The sequence below is a fragment of the Poromitra crassiceps genome, assembly GCF_964638095.1.
Source record: "Poromitra crassiceps genome assembly, chromosome: 29".
Lineage (NCBI taxonomy): Eukaryota > Metazoa > Chordata > Actinopteri > Beryciformes > Melamphaidae > Poromitra > Poromitra crassiceps.
In genome coordinates this window covers 6,130,966-6,154,227 of record NC_139641.1, presented here as the reverse complement: position 1 = coordinate 6,154,227, position 23,262 = coordinate 6,130,966, and the positions used below count along the sequence as shown (strand labels likewise).

At 45.8% G+C, this 23,262-nt stretch overlaps 3 protein-coding genes across 3 annotated transcripts in view; 2 read left to right on the top strand and 1 right to left on the bottom strand.

The window, feature by feature from the left end:
- LOC310800224 (phosphoinositide 3-kinase regulatory subunit 4-like) overlaps positions 1-5,703 on the top strand; it is a gene marked incomplete at its 3' end in the record, with an annotated part of 30,858 nt that extends 25,155 nt beyond the window's left edge. The window contains exons 9-11 of the mRNA XM_083662809.1: positions 88-213; positions 2,745-2,966; positions 5,522-5,703. Of these exons, the coding sequence (XP_083518935.1) occupies positions 88-213; positions 2,745-2,966; positions 5,522-5,703 (530 nt within the window). The remainder of the gene's footprint in view (positions 1-87; positions 214-2,744; positions 2,967-5,521) is intronic.
- Positions 1-23,262, bottom strand: part of LOC310799937 (uncharacterized protein) — a 407,560-nt gene that overhangs the window by 171,024 nt on the left and 213,274 nt on the right. The gene's annotated exons all lie outside the window — the stretch shown is intronic.
- Positions 5,746-15,221, top strand: LOC310800223 (ectonucleoside triphosphate diphosphohydrolase 3-like; the record flags this gene model as incomplete). The annotated part of the gene is made up of 6 exons (XM_083662808.1): positions 5,746-5,754; positions 6,631-6,858; positions 8,344-8,613; positions 8,714-8,824; positions 11,330-11,467; positions 15,033-15,221. The coding sequence occupies 6 exons, from the start codon at positions 5,746-5,748 to the stop codon at positions 15,219-15,221; spliced, it is 945 nt and encodes a 314-aa protein (XP_083518934.1).

Genomic DNA, 23,262 nt, shown 5'->3' with positions numbered 1-23,262 from the left:
GTGTGTGGTGTGTGTTCCTCTGTGGATGTGTGTGTGTGGTGTGTGTTCCTCTGTGGATGTGTGTGGGATGTGTGTGTGGATGTGTAGAGAACATCGCCCACCTGGCAGAGACCGCCCTGCGCTTCCTGGAGCTGGTCCAGGAGAACAACGTGAACACAGAGCAGGACGGGAGCGGAGAGGACGTGGAGGAAACACTGCACCCCAACGACTCAGGTACCACATAGACTCCATAATCATGCTGCCCTATAGAGAGCCGCAGGAACGAGTCCGGAAATCATCGATGCTAACACTCCTGGTTCTTCACTGTTTTCGCCTATGGGAGTTTTGAATGGGTTTTTGGCGCGATGCTTCTAATAATCTCTCTGGGCAACGCTGGCTTAATCAAACACGAACCAGTGTTTAGTAATATCATCTTCACACATGAGGACCACTTTTATGAGTTTTGAAGCTTTTACGTGCCGTTAAAAGGGCGGCTAGGTAGCAAACGGCTAAATGAGACTACACTGTTGAGTAGGGGTGTCACAATATATCGTCCCACGAAATTTCGCGATAGTAAAACGTCACGATATGTATCGTTGAGATGAAATCTCATATCGTGAAAAAAAAAAAAAATCTTTAAAAATAGACAAAGAAACGTCTTTGTTCGTTGAAGTTCAATGTGTGGAAAGTAGTTCAGTTGAACAAGTCTCTGAAGAGACACATGAGAAGTTATACAGGAGAGAAACCATTCAATTGAGTTTCTGGCAAAACTGTTTACTTGACAGGAAAAACTGAAGATGCATAAAAAATAGACTAAGAAAAGTCTTGTTGTTTGAGTTTGAAGAAAAACTGAAGATGCATAATGAGAATTTATACTGCTGAGAAACCTTTTAGTTCAAAGTAAATCTAAGTGACGGTGTAACTCATTCTATTTCAAGATAAGCCTTATCTCCAATCTCATGTTTTTTCTAGTTGTTATTGTAATAACAATTTCCCACAACAGCATGTTTTGTATTTGTGCATTTCAAATAAAATACTACTTTTCCAGTCATATATTGTCATTATTCAAGTTTAAAAAAATATTGTTAAAATCGTATCGTATCGTATCGTTATCGTGAACCCAGTATCGTGATACGTATCGTATCGTGAACTGAGTGTATCGTGACACCCCTACTGTTGAGTCGACGGGGATATTATACGTCAATAACGTCACCACTTCAAAGGACGAACACGGAAATTCTCTTTCCCTCACCTGGTTCAGCCCGTTCAGCCCGGGGTAATCAGTGCACAGCAGCGCACACATCAACAACAGTCCAGGTTGAGTGGTGACGTGGAAGCCTATGCGACACTGTGTGTAGTTCTGGATTAGCTTAGCACGAGCTTTTTACTTCTAGGGCTCGCATTTACGCTACAAAACTCATGAAAGTGGTCCTCATGTGTGAAGATTATCCGACTGAACTCTGGTTCGCGTTGGATTAATCTTGCGTTGCCCAGAGACCTTATTTGAAGCATCGCGGCAAAAACCCATTCAAAAATCCCATAGACAGAAACAGTGAAGAACCACGAAGTCCGGGACTTCCGCGTTCTGACTACAAAAATACGTCATCCCTGCGGCTCTCTATAGAGACACTGCATGAAATAGGCCACGCCCATCACGGGGGAAAAGCTCCGTTCATTTCCACACACCAGCGTCATTTTCCTTGAATTAAACATAGCTAAAAGCTGTTGTGTGGTGGGGCTGCGCAGACAACACATGTAAAAAATCGTCAGGTAAAGTTTTTTTTGTACTCCTGAGCAAAACAAGGAAGCCATTGAGAATCGGCGAGAAGAAAAATGTGGATGTTGCTGTCAATGAAGTGAGTTGGGAGTGTTCATCTTCCGTATATACGATCTTTTTGTGCAAGACCCGACCATGCACACGACATAGGAGAACACCAGGATTGGACGGGAGTTTGTGTTTCCCCCCCGTTTTGGCCGTGGTTTCTGAATGACGACGCGCTCCGCCGTGTCTCTATGCACAGTATAGTATTGTTGACAGTGTTGTCATCAAGTCACTACATCTCGAAGTCGAGTCTCAACTCGACTCCCCGAGTCCCCGAGTCCTAGTCGGAGTCACCAAAGAAGTCTCCAACTTCCCAGTCCGAATGCATGAATGCTCCAGTCCAAGTTGAGTCACAAGTCCGATAGCTCTCGTGACGAGCTCTCTGTGTGTTTTGCGTGTGGTGTCTCCTCCTCAGAGAGAGCTCTGGTGACGAGCTGTCTGTGTGTTTTGCGTGTGGTGTCTCCTCCTCAGAGAGAGCTCTGGTGACGAGCTGTCTGTCTGTTTTGCGTGTGGTGTCCTCCTCAGAGAGAGCTCTGGTGACGAGCTGTCTGTGTGTTTTGCGTGTGGTGTCCTCCTCAGAGAGAGCTCTGGTGACGAGCTGTCTGTGTGTTTTGCTGTGTGGTCTCCTCCTCAGAGAGAGCTCTGGTGACGAGCTGTCTGTGTGTTTTGCGTGTGGTGTCCTCCTCAGAGAGAGCTCTGGTGACGAGCTGTCTGTGTGTTTTGCGTGTGGTGTCTCCTCCTCAGAGAGAGCTCTGGTGACGAGCTGTCTGTGTGTTTTGCGTGTGGTGTCTCCTCCTCAGAGAGAGCTCTGGTGACGAGCTGTCTGTCTGTTCTGCGTGTGGTGTCCTCCTCAGAGAGAGCTCTGGTGACGAGCTGTCTGTGTGTTCTGCATGTGGTGTCTCCTCCTCAGAGCTGCAGCTGTCTGTGTGTTTCTCCTCCTCAGAGCTGCAGGCGCTGCATGAGATGGTGCAGCAGAAGGTGGTGACCCTCCTGAGTGACTCGGAGAACATCGTGAAGCAGTCTCTGATGGAGAACGGCATCACGCGGCTCTGCGTGTTCTTCGGCCGGCAAAAAGCCAACGACGTCCTGCTGTCCCACATGATCACCTTCCTGAACGACAAGAACGACTGGCACCTCCGGGGGGCCTTCTTCGACAGCATCGTGGGTAAGGACGCTCTCCACAAGTCTTTCTTCTTCGACAGCATCGTGGGTAAGGACGCTCTCCACAAGTCTTTCAACGCCTTTACTAGGACCGGGTGTCAGTTCCGGAATGATTTTTGATTTTCAATCTTGATTTGAACCCTCAAGCAGTTTCTGGACAGTTTCTGGGCATCCCCAGAATGCCAATGATCTGCGTCGATGCATCGATTCAATGATCAACGAACAAATAGCATCGATGAACAGCACTGATACAAATCGCCATGACGCCATAAGAAATAAACATTATTTCTATTATTTTATTTTGTAATTCAACGCCACGTCTGTCACCATTTCTCCCCAAGCGCACCTCTTTCCACATACAAACAATGAAAGAGCCATTGCAGCAAGAAAAAGAGGGAGAGGATATTCGCTCCTCTCTGATATAAATTAATTAACACATATCGTCTAATATCGATCGCAGCCCCCCTGAATCAAATCGTATTGAAATCGTCTCATGGCAGATGTAGTGGTATCGGCACCACCCCTAGTAGGGGCATGTGTGAAAAGTGACTGAACTGAAGTCATCTTGGTCAATACTGCACCAATTTCAAAAATTTCATATTACTTCATTAATAAAAAAATAAAAAAAATAGTAGGTTGAAAAATACCAAAATTCGACTATTTACTATGTAAGATGTTTTAAATACGATTTTGCCAGGTCTTAAATTGTTTGGGTTATGACGTTAACGTTACTTTTATAGTTTATAAAGCTGCATTAAAATAACAATGCATAACAAATTTGAAGCCGCTGCACTAGATACATCGATTTTGAATCGTAATCGAATTAATTAGTTAGGACGATGTTAAAAAAATGAAAATCGTAAAATCGATTTACACTTTAACTAGGGTAATTACGTTACGGGGGGGGGGCTCTCTCTCATGTACGCCTGCTGCTACTTGTCCATTCTCCCCGCTGTAAAGTCTCCCTAGAGGCTGTGATACTGGCTAAAGACAGCAGCGCAATGGACTTATTTCAACACCTCCAAAAAGCACAGAGTGTGAGCACTGAGCGCAGCGTGTTGCACTGCGGGCTGTAGCCTACCAGATAATGATTGCCACAACACACACACGCACACAAACACAGACGTTATCACCGGACGATTAAATGTTGCCTTCATAGTTCACATAACAACAAAACAACACGTGAGGCCACCGAGTACTGATAGATTCTGCTTCTGCTGCTTCATGGCTGTAAGTTAGCAGCCTCAGCTGACTCACCCTGTGTGTCTGAATTTCCCCCTAACTGCTAGCGCAGTTCCCCGCATACCTGTTGTGACTTTGTGTTATTCTAGTACAGATATAACTCTGAGCACGGGTGGTCGCTTAGACACTGCTAATATAATGATGTCACGGAGGCACACGCTACAGGCAAGAGTCATCGAACCAAGAGTATCCCTCCAACAGAGCACCGAGTGCTCGATCAAATCCACCAGTGTCAAGTGACTGCAGATTAGCAAGCAACAGCCAGGGAAGTTAGGCATAGCAGCGGTAAGCTAAAACAGGAAGGTGGGTTGTTCTGCCTTCAGAGTAAAAGCGTAAATTGTCACTTGTGGGAAAAAAGGGAATAAAGAGCTCTGCAGGGCAACAAATGTTTAGAGAAGTATATAGTATGAAAAAATCGAGTTTTGAGAGAAACAATCGTCAATTTTAGTTTTAGGCAAAATCGAACAGCCCTACGCTGCACCTTGGGCCAGAAAACCCTGAAATGAGGAACCTTGGGTATAAAGGCATTAGAGTTGTACTGCAAAATTGTTCTGCTTTATTGCCCCACTAAAAGCACAGTTGGCAGTAATCCTGTCTCCTCTGTGCTGGTGTTTGGTGTGGTTTGTGTGGCGCAGGCTAGTCTCGGCTCCCAGACGTTTGGTGAGCTGCGCCACCAAACGTCTGGGAATTTCACTGTCAGAAACTGTCTGTCCGAGCCCGGCGAGAACGGCCGGCAGCAGACATGCCTACATTTGTTATTAGAATTTTATTTGGTAGCGGCAATGCCATTTATCATAGTCCTAACACAGAGCATGAAGCTGATATGCTCCAAACAAAATTTATAGGGGGCCTCTAATTCCTTCTGTGGAAGCCGCGTTTCACCCCACCCACCTCCCCAGTCCACCACCAATGTATTGACTCCCGAAGAATCCCCTACGGGGGGGGGTTCTCCTTGAGAAGGAATTAGATCAGCTTAGCGCAGCGGCTAGAGGACAGGGAACAAGGACTGTGGTGCGCCCGGCGTGGCTATAAATACTGCCACGTCATAGCCTCGGCACTGACGACATTAACGCCGTCACCTAGGCAAGTGCGTCACGCGGACGTCACGCTGGGATTACTGCACTGACGACATTAACGACGTCACGAACTTCTGATTGCAAAGCAAGCGGCTTTAACCACTCACCCACGAGGCTGTTCCCTGTCCGGTGTTGCACAGTTGATTTCACTACTGTTGAGAAAATGTGCTAAAATGTGCTAAATGACGTAATGTAATGTAATGTGATGTAATGTAATGTAATGTAATGTAATGTAATGCAGGTGTGGCGGCCTACGTAGGCTGGCAGAGCTCGTCCATCCTGAAGCCTCTGCTGCAGCAGGGCCTGAGAGACGCAGAGGAGTTTGTCATCTACAAAGCTCTGAACGCTCTCACCTGCATGTGCCAGCTGGGTCTCCTGCAGAAACCACACATCTACGAGTTCCTCCAAGACATCGGTAAGTAAGGCTGTTTCAAAGTGAACAACATCACCCTAATGCTGGAATCCATGAAGTCAGCGAGTAAACGTGTTAAACTAGTCAACTTGTTCAAATAGTCAACTTGCTGTTACCTGCCTGTTGTCATAGAGTACCAACGTCACAAACCATTATTATTATTATTTGAACCACTAGCCATTTTTCTGTAGACGTTTCGCAAAATGCTTCTAAAAATAGTTTACTTCAAACAAAGTGATTCAGCTATATTTAGAATCGAGAGAGACCATATAACATTTCACTCTGACCATCAACAACAACAAACATGGGGGGGTACGGTGGTGCAGTGGTAAGCGCTGTCGCCTCACAAGCTCGAAGGTCCTGGCTTCGATTCCCACCTGGGACGCTGTGAGCGCTGAAGGAATGCGTGCCCGTCCGCATGTCCTCGAGTGCCCACCGCCCGGGTGGGGTCTTCAAAAGGGCCTTTCTGGAGTTTGCATGTTCTCCCCGTGCCTCCCGGGGATTTCCTTCATATAGGAACCCCCTTCACCAAAAACATGCAATATCCTGGTTGCTAATGTGGTTCCTCCTCTGGTCGTTAAGGGCGCCTGTTCAGAGGGAGGGGAACTGGTTGGAATAGCGTGAACCTCCCACGTGCTATGTCCTACCGGTGAAGCTTCCCCTGTCAGCTGGCTAACTGCCCATGTCTCGGAGGAAGCATGGAGCCAGTTTCGTCTCTCCCCAGATTGGCAGAGGGTGGAGCAGCAGCCAGGATAAATAAATTAAATTAGCACTAATGGGGGATAAAAAAATCGGGGGGGGGGGGGGGGGGGGGGGGGGAATTAACATCTCTATTCATAATCTCTATTGTAAAATGTGAATTTGTGTTATATCAGCAGTTTGTAGGCCACCATAATAAAAGGTCTGCAAAAGTTGTCCTTCTTCCATTGTGTTTGCAGAAGAACCTGTGGAACGCCTATGTCCGTCCTGACGGGGCAAAGACAGTGGGGTCCATGGACCTCGGCGGGGCGTCCACCCAGATCGCCTTTGCGGTCACAGACGGGGCCACGGGGACCGACTACATGCCGGTCAAACTGTACGGCTATCCTTACAACGTCTACACACACAGTTTCCTCTGCTACGGCAAGAACGAGGTCGAGAAGAAAGTTCTGGACAAAATAGTCAAGGTGCACACAGCTTGTCTTTGGTGTGTGTGTGTGTGTGTGTGTGTGTGTGTGTGTGTGTGTGTGTGTGTGTGTGTGTGTGTGTGTGTGTATATGCATGCACAGATGGTATCTCTCAAGGATTCACTATGTCTCTATATAATCTGTCCTTGAGCTGCTAACCGGCAAAGGGAGACCAGTCAAGGATGCATTATGTCGTTAAGGATATTGATCATCCAGCTAGGCTGGGAGAAATTTCATTAGTGTATCTCTGGTAGCTTGTAAGAAAATACTAACTTGAAGTTCATAGTAATTAGAGGGAGAGATGCTATGAGAATATGTTATGCGTGTAAAAGTGCAGCACTGCTTGCGCATGCTAAAGGCCGTAGGCCAAAGGCCACGATGGTGCACTTCCATCTTTGAGTCCATCCTCACCTCCTCCATCACCGTCTGGTATGCTGCTGCCACTCTCAAAGACATCAACAGACTTCAGCGCATCATCCGCTGCGCTGAGAGGATAATCGGATGCAACCTGCCATCCCTCCAAGACCTGCACGCAGCCAGGACACTGAAGCGGTCTCGCAAGATCATGGCTGACCCCTCCCACCCTGCCCACAAACTCTTTAAGACACTCCCCCACGGCAAGAGACTGAGGTCTGCCAAGACCAGAACCACCCGCCACAAGACCAGCTTCTTCCCAACCGCCATCAGCCTCACCAACAAGGCCCGGAAACCCCTTCCGCCAAGGGCCTCACCAACAACCCCCCCCCCCCCCCCACACACACACACACACACAAACTACCTCCTCTTAAACTCAACTGAACCCCCCCCCCCCCCATAAAACTGGAACTCATATCTAATTTAATGCCTGTCTAACTGGGACTGTAAATTCATTCAATCCGCATAAAGTTGCTGTATCCAGATTGAGAGGACACATTGCATTTACACTTGTGTTCAATGTGTACACAATGCATCCCCTGACCACCTCCGGAGGTGGTTTGGCCGATCAGATTGCAATCCATCTTCAATGCGTTTTGGGGGTGTTTACACCTTCAAGTGATAAAAGACAATCTGATTGCAATCTGATCACAGAAAACACATGTTAATGCCAGGTGTAAATGGCCCCAATGTGACGATATGTATCGTGGGTAGAAAAGTAAATTGTGATATTAGCTTCATTTCATCACGTATTCAATCGTATTGTGAGATAAGCACATTGTTCCATCATAATAAACATTGTAAACAAATGGTACACTCCCCTCTTCCTCTCAGGGTTCCCACTGATCCTTGAAATCAAGGTCTTGAAAGTTTTTGAAAATAGACATGGGTCATTGAAAGTTCTTGAATTTATAGATTGTGTGCAATAATAGATTTTTTTTTTTACTTATCTGTAAAGTCCGCTAGTTCTCATTATAAAAATGTAATTGTAATAGTAATTAACATTGATATGTGTCTGTGTTGGGTCCTTGTCTCTCGTCTCCCCTTCTCCACCTGCTCTTAACCCTCCAGGCATCGCAGGACCCCACCTACGTTCCCAACCCGTGCTACGCGGAGGGCTTCAACATCACCGTGAAGGCCTCGTTCATCTACGAAACGCAGTGCACAGAGAAGCCGGCCAACTACAACCCAGACCAAGACATCTTCATGGTGGGGGCTCCGGACTCGGACAAGTGCGGGAGCGTCGTTAAGTCCCTGTTTGACTTCACGAATTGCTCTGGAGCAGTTACTAACTGCTCCTTCAATGGCATCGAGCAGCCACCCGTCACTGGGGAGTTTATGGTAAAACCCACTGTGACCACGCTGCACGCACACACAGACATATACTGTATAGGGTGCATTCATAATAATGAACTACAACTCTGTCTGTTGTCCCCTCAAGGCATATGCTGGATTCTTCTTCACTGCCAGGGCTCTGGGGATGAACAGAACCTCAGAGCTGGAGGGATTCGAGGCTGCAGTGAAGGAATTCTGCCACACACACTGGACAGTTGTACGTTTCTCAAATTTGCCTGCTGCTGCTACAGTGCAAAGGAAGGAGGCAGATTGAAGAGTAAAATAGATGTAATAACTAGTAATAGCTTTACAATGACTGGTCATTACGGAGTAATACAAGTGTTTTTTTTACCAGTAATTGTATTGTAAGGTCTAGTCTAGTGGTTATTTTGTATGCAATAACGGTACTTACAACACTGATAGACTGCTCATTGCCTGCTAATTACTGAGTAATATGCTATACAGGCAGAAACATAGCTTTTTTTTTTTTACCAGTAGTTGTATAATGAGTCATTATTTTATTTATTATATAATTGTTTTCTCCCATCTTTTCTCAAATTGTATTTGGCCAACTCACAAGTGTGCAGGCTTTCTGCTCCAATAATGCCGCATTAAATCCCCCATGCTGTCCCGGGTCATTGCTCCACCCCCTCTACCGATCTGGGGAGAGTTGTAGACTAGCACATCCTCCCTGCGGCGCAACATGTGCAGTCGCCAGCTGCTTCTTTTCACCTGGCAGTGAGGAGTTTCACCAGCAGGACATAGCGTGTGAGAGGATCATGCTATTCCCCCCCCCACGTCCCACCAGGCACCCCGACCGACCAGAGGAGGCGCTACTGCAGCGACCAGGACTCGTACCCTACCGGCTTCCTACCCGCACACACGGCCAATTGTGTCTGTAGGAACGTCTGACCAAGCCGGAAGTACCGCTACCGGGAATTGAATCCTGGGCCGTTTCTCAATAAGGGTTCTTGTGTGTTCTTGCGTTCTTGTGTCCCTGTGAAACGTCATCAGTCGCAGCCCAAGTGCTGTTCCAATACAAAGTTCACATTTCGCCAAGAACGCTTAAAATATATTATTTCATCACTAAATTAATTTCTGATGACTTTTGATGCCTACAAGCAGGGTAGTAGGTTTCAATAAGTGCCACTTTACCGACATTTATGGCGAAAAATGGCAAAAAAGCTCCAGAGCACAATTGGCTGCATCTAAATCAGCTGAGCTTTTTATTTGTGTAGTGATTGATTGATTGATTGATTGATTGATTGATTGTTTGATTGATATTTGTATTTAAGTGTCATGCACCTGGGTGCCCAGCCCATATGGGCTTACAAGACACTATATCATAATTACAATAGCCAAGATGGCTACACAACAAATCATAATATACCTTTGTACAGAATCAAAAAAAGAAAGAAAAGAAAGGGCATTTCATTGAGACATTCACTTTCCAAAAAAAACAATTATACTGGGTACAATGTTCCCTGTCTTAGTCGCCAGGCATTTTCTATAAATCTGGCTAAAACAAAAATTTCCTTATCAAAGAGCCAACTCAACATATGACCTTCTGACAGCCAAAACAAATCAGGATTCTTCAACTGGATTTTCTCAAATAAAGGATTTCTCAAATCATTGTATATGGGACAATGAAACACAAAAATGAAATTCATCCTCCTCACAACACCAAGATCCCAAAAAACACACTGGGCTTGTTGTAGTACTGCAGGCGGCCTCTGCGCTGGTATTGCACAATACCCTCAAGAACGCTTCGTCTCAAACTGCCAACAGCGTCATGTGTGCTTGTGACCTAGCAAGTTCATTCTTCCAAGAACGACTAGCAAGAACGTTCTCCCCAAGAACACAAGAACAAGAACACATTCTTGGTATTGAGAAACGGCCCTGGTCTCCGCTAGACGAGCGCTTTTACACCCCCCCTACTCGTTAGTTTTAAGTAGTAAATTGTATGTATACCTGGTAAAATGTTAAAATGTACTGTAGTGGCCGCAGTTTCCATGCTAGCTGACTAGTCTCATGAGCTCATGCAAATCCAGCATGCCTTGCAAGGTTAGAGTCGTTCTCTAACAATAACATCTTTGACACTACTGCAGAATTACCTCCCCGTGACCTGTAGTGGCCGCTGTTTCCAAGGAATAATAATAATTACAGATGAAGACTGGGAACTGCTGAACCTACTGTCAACACGGCCAACAACCATGTTGACAGACTCAGTTTGGGCTTGTTGTCACAGCAACTTGTGTGTCTGTCTGCAGTCATTTTTATTTCTGCATTTCACATTCACTTCACTCAACTGTGGAGGAAATTATACTATAATAATATTCTATCCCTGACTCTATTCTCTGTTATGTGATCTTATCTCTCTGTGTGATTTTGCAAACCAGTTCAGGTCATACCTTGGACCTGACCTGGAGAAAGATAGCTGCTAGTGGCTAAATTAATTGGTCCTCGTTAGCACAAGAAATTCCTTATCTCTGGAACTTTACCATTCTATTTGATCATGTACCAAGCATGATATCATATCTTCAATTAAGGGGTCTAGAACTGCTGTTATGCGCCTTTTTACTTCATACACTTTGGGGGGTCTGTTTGCAATCAATTAGCTACAGGAAGACAACTCTTTCCTCCAAGTCTCTTAAATGACAGAGAACTTCCATCACATGAACATGCACCTCAGACTCTGATCTTTGTTTCTCCTGTCTTGCAGCTGAAGGAAGAGAAGCGTTGGATCTCTGAGCGATTCCTCAAGACGTACTGCTACTCTGGTCACTATGTGTTCACCCTGCTGGCGGACGGATACAAGTTCGACAAAGAGACCTGGAGAAACATCTACTTTCAAAGAGAGGTGGGTCAAAAAAGGAAAGATGCCAGACACTGTTGTATCTGAGCGGCAATAGAGAGCCGAAGTCACACGCCTTGCGGTACGCGATATTTTTTTCCCGGATGATGGCGAAGGCTGGAGGCACCCTCTCTGCCTGTGATTGGCCTAGCGTCAAACGTTCATCCAATCACATTCGCTTGGCTATCCTGCGTCTCTTTCTGCAGTCTGTGGTCAGACAGACGGCAGTTTCGCTTGCTAGCATGCATGAAAGACGCCACTGTGCGTTTATGTTTTTGATATAGTCTGGTCTCTGGTTTATTCAGTAATGCTGCCGCTACTCTTGGCAGTGCACGTATGTAAAAAAATAAATAATAATAAATAAAATATGAGTGGTTGTGAACGGCGAGGGACAATCATTTTTTTATCTCGTTTAATTCAAACGAGATAAAAAAATGATTGTCTCGCCGTTCACCACCCTAACCCTTACATATGAGGTTTGTCCATTTAAAAGATAGCGTTGTAAGTCAAGAAAGTCGCAGTTTGTCATAAAACGGTTGCACTATAAGTTATACATCAGTTCAAGTGACGTCATAGTCTCTCTCTCTCCCGCTAGGCCATGTTGGTGTTGGTGTGACCTATATTGTGCAAGACGAGAGAAAATGTTACGTTTGCGTTTTACGACAAACTGCAGCTTTCTTGACATGCAAAACACTTTTTCTTCACTTTTGGTGTGGTATGTGAAGGGTTCTGGTCAAAATCTCCACATTTAAGACCAATCTGTTACAATTGTACAAAGTGTATCATTTTCAGGCAGCAAAGTGCCCTCTATGGGTTCAAACCTGCTTTTTTTTTTTGCCTCCAACCAAAATGTCCCAAATGTGGCTGTCTGTTATGTCACGGCCTCCATGTCATTATTACTGTAGTTCACACCAGGAGAGTTGCAACATCTCGATTCACTCCAATGGACCCGTTTTTAGCACAAGCCCTTTAACAGCGCAAGGCATCGTGGGTAATCGCCTACTGTGGCTAATGTTAGCGGCTAGTTAGTTATGTTACATGGCAGTAAAACGCCACTGAATGACCAAATTGATATAGCTTTTAGCCATTTCGAGTAACACTGTTTCCATACGGACGACCAGCGTTGGTTAGTTGTGTATAATGTGGCTATATTTATAACGTACTCTATCTCTGATACACTCTGATATCATGTGTTTTCCTCTATGCGGGGAAAAGTGTCATGGCGCCGTTTCCGGTTTATTTTTCCAGTCTGAACCAAACAATGTTCTGAACACAGCCAAAGAGTGTAGTGAGACAAGAGGAGACATTCTTCTGCTTCTTTTATTTGTTTTGTTTTTTTAATCAAGCAGCAGCCATTTTGTCACATATCTGGGGGGGGTAAGTCCCCATTTAAATTGAGGAAAAATCACATGTGGACTTCATGGCACAATTCCAACAGGATTAAAAAAAAAGTATTTCGCCGTTCACCGACATTGATATTTTGGTTCGTATGCTGAAGCAGGAAGTAGGCGTGACTTTGGCTCTCTATACGAAGTCTTTAAGAGGGAGAAGAAGACAGAAATCAAAGATAATTTCTTCCCATTAGACACTGTCCTACTCTATTCTATCTGCTGCATGCTCTATCATGTATTCTCTATTGTTGCAACAAAAGCTCTCACATTAGACAAAGAGTGAGAGAATAATATGAGAAAATACATCAATATGACAATAGGTTTTGAAGGGCTGTCCTTGGGCTGACACGTTGCAGCACATTAAAGGAACACTCCGCCCATTTTCAACCAGCTTTGTATCATTAGAACATCAGTAGTATATCAGAAAACTGTAAACGGTTTTGAAGTCTGTCATTTAATTGGACAGTTATTGAGTGTTAAAGTGTGGACCAGTGACATCACTGGTCCACACTAACTCAAATTAATAACTCATTAACTCAAATCAACTCTCAATAACTGTCAAACTAGATGAATGATGAATAGTTTGACAGTTATTGAGAGTTGATTTGCTCCCCGTGCTAAGCGGATTAGACCGCACATTGGGAGCTATGCATGCAGAGACGGATGCCTCTCATACTCATCATCTAACAGACAAAAAAAAGTCGATGCCAGAGTGATTTATTCCATGCCTGCACCCTGGGGACACGAAGGCTCTTTCAACAATGGTGGTCCCTCAGTAGAAGGAGATTCCCAGGCTGACATTCAGTCCATTACTCATGTCGGGTAACAAGAAAGTAGCCCTCCAGAAACAAGTTACACATCACAGTCACTGTTTCCAAATAGCACATGATTATAATGACCCTTTATGACTCATTCATTGAAAACAAGGGGCTTCCCTCACTGGGCCTGGGGCTATCCCCCCACATTCCACAAGCTGCCAACAAGCCAGATACTGTGCTGCTGTGCCCGCTCCTGCCTCTGGGGGGATCTGTGCTGCTGTGCCCGCTCATGCCTCTGGGGGGATCTGGAGCGGGACACATGGATATAGATCCTTTAAGAGGACGTTACAAAGCAGACACACTGTACTACAGAGAAACCAGACGTCTGTTCTGAGTCATGTACGGCCCCGGGGATCGGTTCAGTTTGTCACGACAGGCCTGTTTTGACACTGTTGACTTCAGGGGAAATCCTCAGTGTTCTAACAGTCACTTTGATCCGTGTCTCAAACGATGCCGCGTCGGGTCGTTAAATTGAAGGGAATTTGGACTGGAAAATCCTCGAAAAGTCCTTGAATTTCATGACATGACGTCATTTGGCACGCAGACGCTTTTATCCCAAGCGACTTACAATAATATCACATTTTGTCAACAGTAGAGAAATCAATTTTGCAACACAATCTTATGACAGCTGCAACTTTTGAAGGAATAAAGTAGCACCTGTAGAAAGTATATTGAGAAGGATGTTTTCATCTTTAAGAAGGTGTGGGAAATCTGTAGAACAAAATTACAAAAGTGAATCTTCCTCTTTTCTCTCCTCTCCCCTCCCCTCCCCTCCTCTCCTCTCCCCTCTCCTCTCCTCTCCTCTCCTCTCCTCTCCTCTCCTCTCCTCTCCTCTCCTCTCCTCTCCTCTCCCCTCCCCTCCTCTCCTCTCCTCTCCTCTCCCCTCCTCTCTCCTCTCCTCTCCTCTCCCCTCCCCTCCCCTCCTCTCCTCTCCTCTCCTCTCCTCTCCCCTCCCCTCCTCTCCTCTCCTCTCCTCTCCCCTCCTCTCTCCGCTCCTCTCCTCTCCTCTCCCCTCCCCTCCCCTCCTCTCCTCTCCCCTCCCCTCCTCTCCTCTCCTCTCCCCTCCTCTCCTCTCCTCTCCTCTCCTCTCCTCTCCCCTCCTCTCTCCTCTCCTCTCCTCTCTCCCCTCCCCTCCTCTCCTCTCCCCTCCCCTCCTCTCTTCTCCTCTCCTCTCCTCTCCTCTCCCCTCCCCTCCTCTCCTCTCCCCTCCTCTCCTCTCCCCTCCTCTCCTCTCCCCTCCCCTCCTATCCTCTCCTCTCCTCTCCTCTCCTCTCCTCTCCTCTCCTCTCCCCTCCTCTCCCCTCCCCTCCCCTCCCCTCCCCTCCCCTCCTCTCCCCTCCTCTTCCGTCCCCGCCTCTCCAGGTGAAGGACACCAGTGTAGGCTGGGCCCTGGGCTACATGCTGGGCATGTCCAACATGATCCCGTCCGAGGCGAAGACGATCCTCCCCATGGCGGGACCCGTCTTCTCCGGCCTCATCTTCCTCTTCTCCGCTCTCACCATCATCACCGTCGTCTTCCTCTGCATCCTCCTCGTTCGCACCTGCTACTGAAGTGGTCAGAGGTCAGAGGTCAAAGCAGCTACAACACTCACAAAAGGGACCGGGACCTGTCATTGTAAGCCTCGACCACCGCTGTAGCCGGGAGGCGCTACGGTAACATGTGACCAGGTTCTCCAATGGAAAGTTAATCATGAATGTTCATATCTTTTTTGAGCCCGGAGCCATTTAATGACAAACCAGTGAAGTGGCCAAGAGACTGAAAGCACCCAGCTTGTATATATCCTGCTAGCATCTTCGGCTTGAGATGGGACATTCAGTTACTGTTCTGAGATAGTTTTCTTCCACTTGGTAGATAGTAAACATAGATGTATCTCTAAAACAAGTATAAAACAAGCCCAAGTTGATTTTGCACTTCAGGTACTGTATACTCCAGCTAGACTAAAGTAATAGGATACATTTTTGGGGGGTATCATAGACATGGCGGTTTTAAAGGCAAAGAGGTGATATTGTAGCAGTCTGTGTGGTGTGAATTAGGGGTTGCATAGACTAGTCGACGAAACAACACATCAACGTTACTACCACAAGTCAACGTTACTACCACGAGTCAACGTTACCACGAGTCAACGTTACTACCACGAGTTACTACCACGAGTCAACGTTACTACCACGAGTCAACGTTACTACCACGAGTCAACGTTACTACCACGAGTCAACGTTACTACCCCGACTCAACGTTACTACCACAAGTTACTACCACGAGTCAACGTTACTACCACGAGTTACTACCACGAGTCAACGTTACTACCACGAGTCAACGTTACTACCACGACTCAACGTTACTACCCCGACTCAACGTTACTACCACGACTCAACGTTACTACCACGAGTCAACGTTACTACCACGACTCAACGTTACTACCACGACTCAACGTTACTACCACGAGTCAACGTTACTACTACGAGTCAACGTTACTACCACGAGTCAACGTTACTACCACGAGTCAACGTTACTACCACGACTCAACGTTACTACCACAAGACAACGTTACTACCACGAGTCAACGTTACTACCACGACTCAACGTTACTACCACAAGTCAACGTTACTACCACGACTCAACGTTACTACCACGAGTCAACGTTACTACCACGAGTTACTACCACGAGTCAACGTTACTACCACGAGTTACTACCACGACTCAACGTTACTACCACGACTCAACGTTACTACCACGAGTCAACGTTACTACCCCGAGTCAACGTTACTACCACGAGTCAACGTTACTACCACGAGTCAACGTTACTACCACGAGTCAACGTTACTACCATGAGTCAACGTTACTACCACGAGTCAACGTTACTACCATGACTCAACGTTACTACCACGACTCAACGTTACTACCACGAGTCAACGTTACTACCACGACTCAACGTTACTACCACGAGTCAACGTTACTACCACGACTCAACGTTACTACCACGAGTCAACGTTACTACCACGAGTCAACGTTACTACCACGAGTCAACGTTACTACCACGAGTCAACGTTACTACCATGACTCAACGTTACTACCACGAGTCAACGTTACTACCACGAGTCAACGTTACTACCACGAGTCAACGTTACTACCACGAGTCAACGTTACTACCACGACTCAACGTTACTACCACGAGTCAACGTTACTACCACGACTCAATGTTACTACCACGAGTCAACGTTACTACCACGAGTCAACGTTACTACCACGACTCAACGTTACTACCACGACTCAACGTTACTACCACGAGTCAACGTTACTACCACGAGTCAACGTTACTACCACGAGTCAACGTTACTACCACGAGTCAACGTTACTACCACGAGTCAGCGTTACTACCACGACTCAACATTACTACCACGACTCAACGTTACTACCACGACTCAACGTTACTACCACGAGTCAACGTTACTACCACGAGTCAACACCTACCGGGAGATGTACTAGTCATCACGTGGTTTGAGACTTGCTCCCCCCCTGGGCAGCAGCCTGCCAGAGCTGCTCTTCTTATCTTGTGTCTCTTTCCAACCTTTTCTATGGGCTCATTTCTTTACTTTTTCTAGATGATTCTTGATCAAAGTAGTAAACTATGTTATTTGGCTTAGCGCAATGTGGATTTGCACATTCTTGATTGTTTTTCTTGCTATGGGAGTTGCGAGTTCAGTACAGGGTTCCTCGGTTCCTCCTCTTGACAGTGTGGTGTGACCCACGGCACCAGACCTGAAATCCCTAAGCAGCTGCTGAGGGGGAAATACGGGTTCTGCAGAGCCCAGAGGAGAAGATGGTTAAGGAAGAGGAGAGACGTACAAAAAGACACGCTTTCTATCCAGAGTTTAGCCAGCTTCCAGTTGGTGCGTGCGAGCGGGAGTTGCAGTGAGAGCTGCATGATGAAATGTCACAGTGAAATAACGTGCAGGCCGGCCATCGAACTGTTAGCAGAAATGGTGGTATTATGAGCTTGGATATATCATATTTACCAGTGGTGACGTGGTCATTACAACAGCACACCGTTCAAGTGCTCTGGGTCGGAAAGAGCAACAAACATGGACGCTTGTTCTCTCGTGGCTGGTGTTTTCTTACTAACAGCAAGTAGTGGGTCATTATGGTATAGCTACATAGGCCATAATGTGCAAGTACTAAAAATAAATGATAGCTATGAACAGAATAACAAAATATATCACTTTTTACAGTCATTTGGTGCCACGGACTTCATACTTTCCGCCATTGTTGTAGTCCCGGAAACCTCAAGCAACGTCACAACATCGGAAACTCATGTAGCATCGACATGTCCGAAATTCCCACTCGTAAACAGGATATTGAAGGGCCGTTCATGTGCGTACAACTCGTAAATACATTAAATACGATGTATCCGAGGAGCACGTGAACGCACGATGAGTTCATTACGAGAGAGATCTCCCAAGTGTTCGCATTCCTCCCGGGTCGCAGGCTGCTGCCATCAACTCAGTGACCAAGACTCGTTTTTTTTTAACTTGCACTGCTGCACGTGACGGATAGTCGTCATCGACTTGACTTTATTGGTAGAAAGGTCAACTTAAAAAAAAACAGGAGTCGTGCAACACACACACACACACACACACACACACACACACACACGCATGCGCACAGAAGCACGTGACTCACTTTGTCCATTCACTTCCATGCACTCACCTACTGATTGTGATTGTCACTGTATTACATTTGCACTGAATGTGTCTTCTTTGTATGAAAATGCTTTACCATGGCTTGAAAGCTATCAGAATTGGACAATAATATTCACTAAGTACTTAATGAACATGTCCCTATCATGTAATACAGTGTATTGACACCGTGTAACAACACAGTAATGTGAGTACAAAGTATACAAACCCTTTGTGTACTAAAATAAGAACAAGAAATAACAATAAGGTGTTTAGTTTAATTTCTTTGACATGGTCTATATAGCCTACGTAGCCACGATTTAGCCCACTTCTAGCCAAAACATTTTCAGTGAGATGGATAATATCCCAACATTTTTCAGGCAGTGGGCAGCTGCTTAGCAAAAATGGATTGTTATAGTGGTGCACAGGGGCGGACTGGGATCATAATTCAGGCCGGGCATTAGATACCAAGCAGGCCAGGCCGATACGGGCCGACGCGCGTGCCGGCGTCCGAAGGGCGGCGGCGAAAAATTTGGGCCGTTTGAAGCTCAATTTGGGCCGTTTGAAGCCAGATTTGGGCCGTTTGAAGCCCAATTTGGGTCATTTAAAGCCCGATTTGGGCCGTTTGAAGCCCAATTTGGGCCGTTTGAAGCCCAATTTGGGCCAAGTCCAATTTTACAATGAGATGCACCCACTTTAATCCTGAATAAAGTAATAAAACCACTAGTAAACGAGTAGGCGGCGCCTGGCCTGCTGTTCAGTGAGTGGCCTGACTGCGGGCACAAAAAAAAAAAAAAAAAATTGCAGGCCAGCCCAGGCCAGGCCACCGGGCATTTGCCCGACGTGCCCGATTATGCAGTCCGCCCCTGGTGGTGCAACTCTGTTGTAATTTTTATTTTTCAGCACATCCGATTTGAACGTTTTGTTGTGTGGTATTTGTAATTACCTTTCTCACAAGAGAAGCGACTCAACTCCTGATCCAGTCACTTATCATCTCTCGCCTGGGCTACTGCAACGTGCTCCTGGCCGGCCTACCTGCCACCAACATCCGACCGCTTCAGCTCATTCAGAACGCTGCAGCCCGTCTGGTATTCAACCAACCCAAATTCTCTCATGTCACTCCCCTCTTCCAGGACCTCCACTGGCTTCCCATCTCGGCTCGCATCAAATTCAAGACACTGGTACTGGCCTACAGGGCAGTACACCAGACAGCCCCTCTGTACCTACAATCTATGGTCAGGTTCCAAACCTCTCAGCGCTCCCTTCGCTCCTCCACCAGTGCAGGTCGCCTCGCCCCTCCTTTGCTACGGGGGCTCAAAGGTCGCTCATCCCGATCTCGACTCTTCTCGTCCCTGGCACCTCAATGGTGGAACGAGCTTCCACCTTCGGTCAGGACGGCTGAATCACTGCCCATCTTTCGGAAAAGACTAAAGACACACCTTTTCAGGCTCCATCTGGGCCCTTCTTGATCTAACTTCTTTCTCTCTCTTTCTAAAAAAAAAAAAAAAAAAAAACTACTAACCTAAACTAAACTTGTACCACTGTTCCTTCAGAAGTTGTAGTTGTCATAGACTGTGCTCCATAGTTGATTGCTCTATTGCTGACAAAAATGTGTTTTTGTAAGTCGCTTTGGATAAAAGCGACTGCCAAATGACGTAATGTAATGTAATGTAATGATGTTTTGGGACGATTTTCATGAAGTACTTAAAGTGTATTATATTATAGAGTGTTATTGTATAGTCATACTTTATAGGTTCACAGGTTAATGCACATGATTTAAATTAAAGTGTTAAAAAAAAGTCTGTGGCGGATTTTAGGAAGGTTCTGAGGAACATGTTGCGTTGAGGATCTTGTGCATGTGGCTGTTATCTGTGTCCTGGATGCTGTAGGTACACTTTCACTGTGAGTACATACTGTAGGCATCAAATCTGACTTTTCATTCTTTGCAGGTTATTTATACAGCCATAAAAAAGATGTGTGATCCTGCAAAAATATCTTTACACTACAACCTTCTCTGAGCAATTCAGAGGATTCCACTGGCAGAGAAAACACTTGATATCATAGTTAGGGATCACACACGCACGCACGCACAAACACACACACACACACACACACACACACACAGTAATGTTAACAAATGAGGAACATTGTTTCAATATAAATTAAATCATTCTGAAACATTTTATATAAAAAAGAGTTGATGGGACATCATTAAAGTCAGCATGGTTGAAACACCTGCAAATGTGTAATTATGTACATTGTATTCTACTTGGGGAGCATTGACAATAACGTGCTGGCTCCATCTCAGAGAATGATGCATGATTCTCATCTGATGCACTGACTGTATTACTCGTGTTTTGATTATGGCTAATAATAACTCCATATGTAACATATCTAATAAAAACAACATCTAATAACAGTGGATGTCGTTGGTTGCTGTATGAGATGCCGGTGTGTTGGGCTGTATGCTGAATAAACAGAATAATACAATATTACTAATCCACTAGCGATGAAATCAGTTGAGCTACATTGTTCCCACACCTTTTTTTATTTATTTTTTTATTTTCAGTTTTATATTAAAGATAAAAAAAAATGTTTTGCTAAAACGACTAGTCGACTACTAAGCACAGTGTCGACTAGTGGTTTTACTAGTCGACTAGTCTGTGAATGCCCTAATACGAACTATGCCCGCTGGATGCCAATCTTCTTGAAAGACATGGCACAACTACCAGATACCCACCCATCAGTCCACAAGGCTTTCTTGGAGGGGAAGTTTGTCGTGCAACGTGGTGACAAGAAGTTCACACTAATGGCAATTAGGGATGTCGAAAATCATAATATTTCTTGACCAACAACCGACCCTCATTAGCCGACAATTGGTCGGTTAACCGAGAAGATTAAAATGTGCTATTTGACTGTCTAGGAAGAAAACCCCCCCATGATGGCTTCATGCGCCAGTGAGCAGTGTCCGTCCGAATGCATGGGTGGGCGTGGCTCGTCCCCTATCCACTTCTTTTAATACATACATGGCCATGATGCCTATGGGTGCTTCTTCCGGTGTAATCCTCCCAGCCTTGTTGCTGACAGCTTGACTCCCGTCTGTAATGTGTCAAAGCTGCAGGCGAACGGAGCAAATCACTAATCAGGTCCAGCTTGGCAAAAATCTCGTCGATAAATATCCAGAGTTGCTCAAAGAGCGACAGAAATAGCGGATGTGATAGATAGAATTATTACATTCCCTCAAATAAATCGTCAAACCAGTCTTATTTATTGTGACAAGCGACTCACCCCCCCCCCCCTCCCAGCATCAGAGTTAACTCTGACACTGGGGGGGAGGGAGGAGCCATGATGTAGAGGGAGGGGCCATGATGTAGAGGGAGGAGCCAGGATGTAGAGGGAGGAGCCAGGATGTAGAGGGAGGCGGGGTTTTGACTTTTCCAATGCAACAGAAGACGTCTACGGGCTATGAGTGAGGCAAAAGCCACAACATCAGATTCAGTTTTAGAGAGATTAGCTCATGTAGAGGGCACCCCAAAAATGGAAATAAACGGACATGGGTTCAGTGTAATATTAAGGGATTCGCTTAACATGATAAAAAAACATGAGCAGAAATCAAACAGCTTTGGACAGAGGAAAAACATATGGGTATGATCAGCTGGAGAAAAGCAGCATCGGTCACAGGTGTAATTTGTATCAAGGAACAGCCTGCTAAGCTTAGCTTTTGTGTACTGAACCCTGTGTAGAACTTTGAACTGGATTAGAGTTAGACGAGAGCATGAGGATGTAGTCTCTTAAAACAGACTGTCTCATCTACATCCAGCGAATGCAGCTATACACAGTCTGTACGTTACACCCCCAGAACATGCACAAGGAAGTTGGGAAAAAAACCTTCAGACAGGAAAGAAGTTCAGAAGTTTGACGGAATCCGACCAATCACGACACGTGTGTCCACGAAAAATGTGGCATATTGGATTCTGATTGGACTAATGAGCGGAAGACCCGCCTTTCTGCGATTCTGATTGGACTAATGAGCGGAAAACCCGCCTTTCTACTTCCCATTCCGGTTGGTGCATGATTCTCCCCCACGAAGTACAGACGGTATGGCGGAAGCATTTGAAAATTGCGGAAGCCAACTCGTCTGTTCTAAGAGACTAATGAGGATGAGGAGTTGACTCTAACTAGTGCCTCCTCCCAACATTCATCAGACAGTCACACACACACACACACACACACACACACACACACACAGACTGTTTCTCTCTCTATCTACTTCTTTTTTCTGTCACTTGTTGCTTCTCTCTCTCCCTCTTTCTCTCTCTCCCCCTCTCTCTTTCACTCTTTCTCTCCCTCCCTCTCTCTCTCTTTCCCTCTTTCTGTCTGACACATTCATTATTTGTATTGTTTATTTTCTGCCACAGTTTCTCTCATTTCTCTTGAGTTGTTTGACTTTCATTCAGCTGGAGAGAGGCTGGCTGTGTTTCTGCTTTAAGTTCATGGTTGTATGTAGGCTATATTGTGTATGTGTCATTATATGTTGTGTGAATAAAATAAAAAATATACGATGAAGCAAAACATGCAGTTTTCAGTAAGGTCACCTTTGGGACAATGGGATCTGTTCTCTTTAAGATGAGGGTTTGTGTGGAGCAATGTCGCCCTCTGGTGGATTAAACAGGCCACTACAGCATGTGTGCAGGCTGGCTGGCTTTGTTGTTTCTACTCTGAACGTAAAGGAGCGTCCTGCACGAGATGGAGTAGCTCTGTTAGCGCGCGCCAGAGAGAGAGAGAGAGAGAGAGAGAGAGAGAGAGAGAGAGAGAGAGAGAGAGAGAGAGAGAGAGAGAGAGAGAGAGAGAGAGAGAGAGAGACTCGCGCGCCCGAGAGAGAGAGAGCGAGAGAGAGAGAGAGAGAACGAGGGGGAGA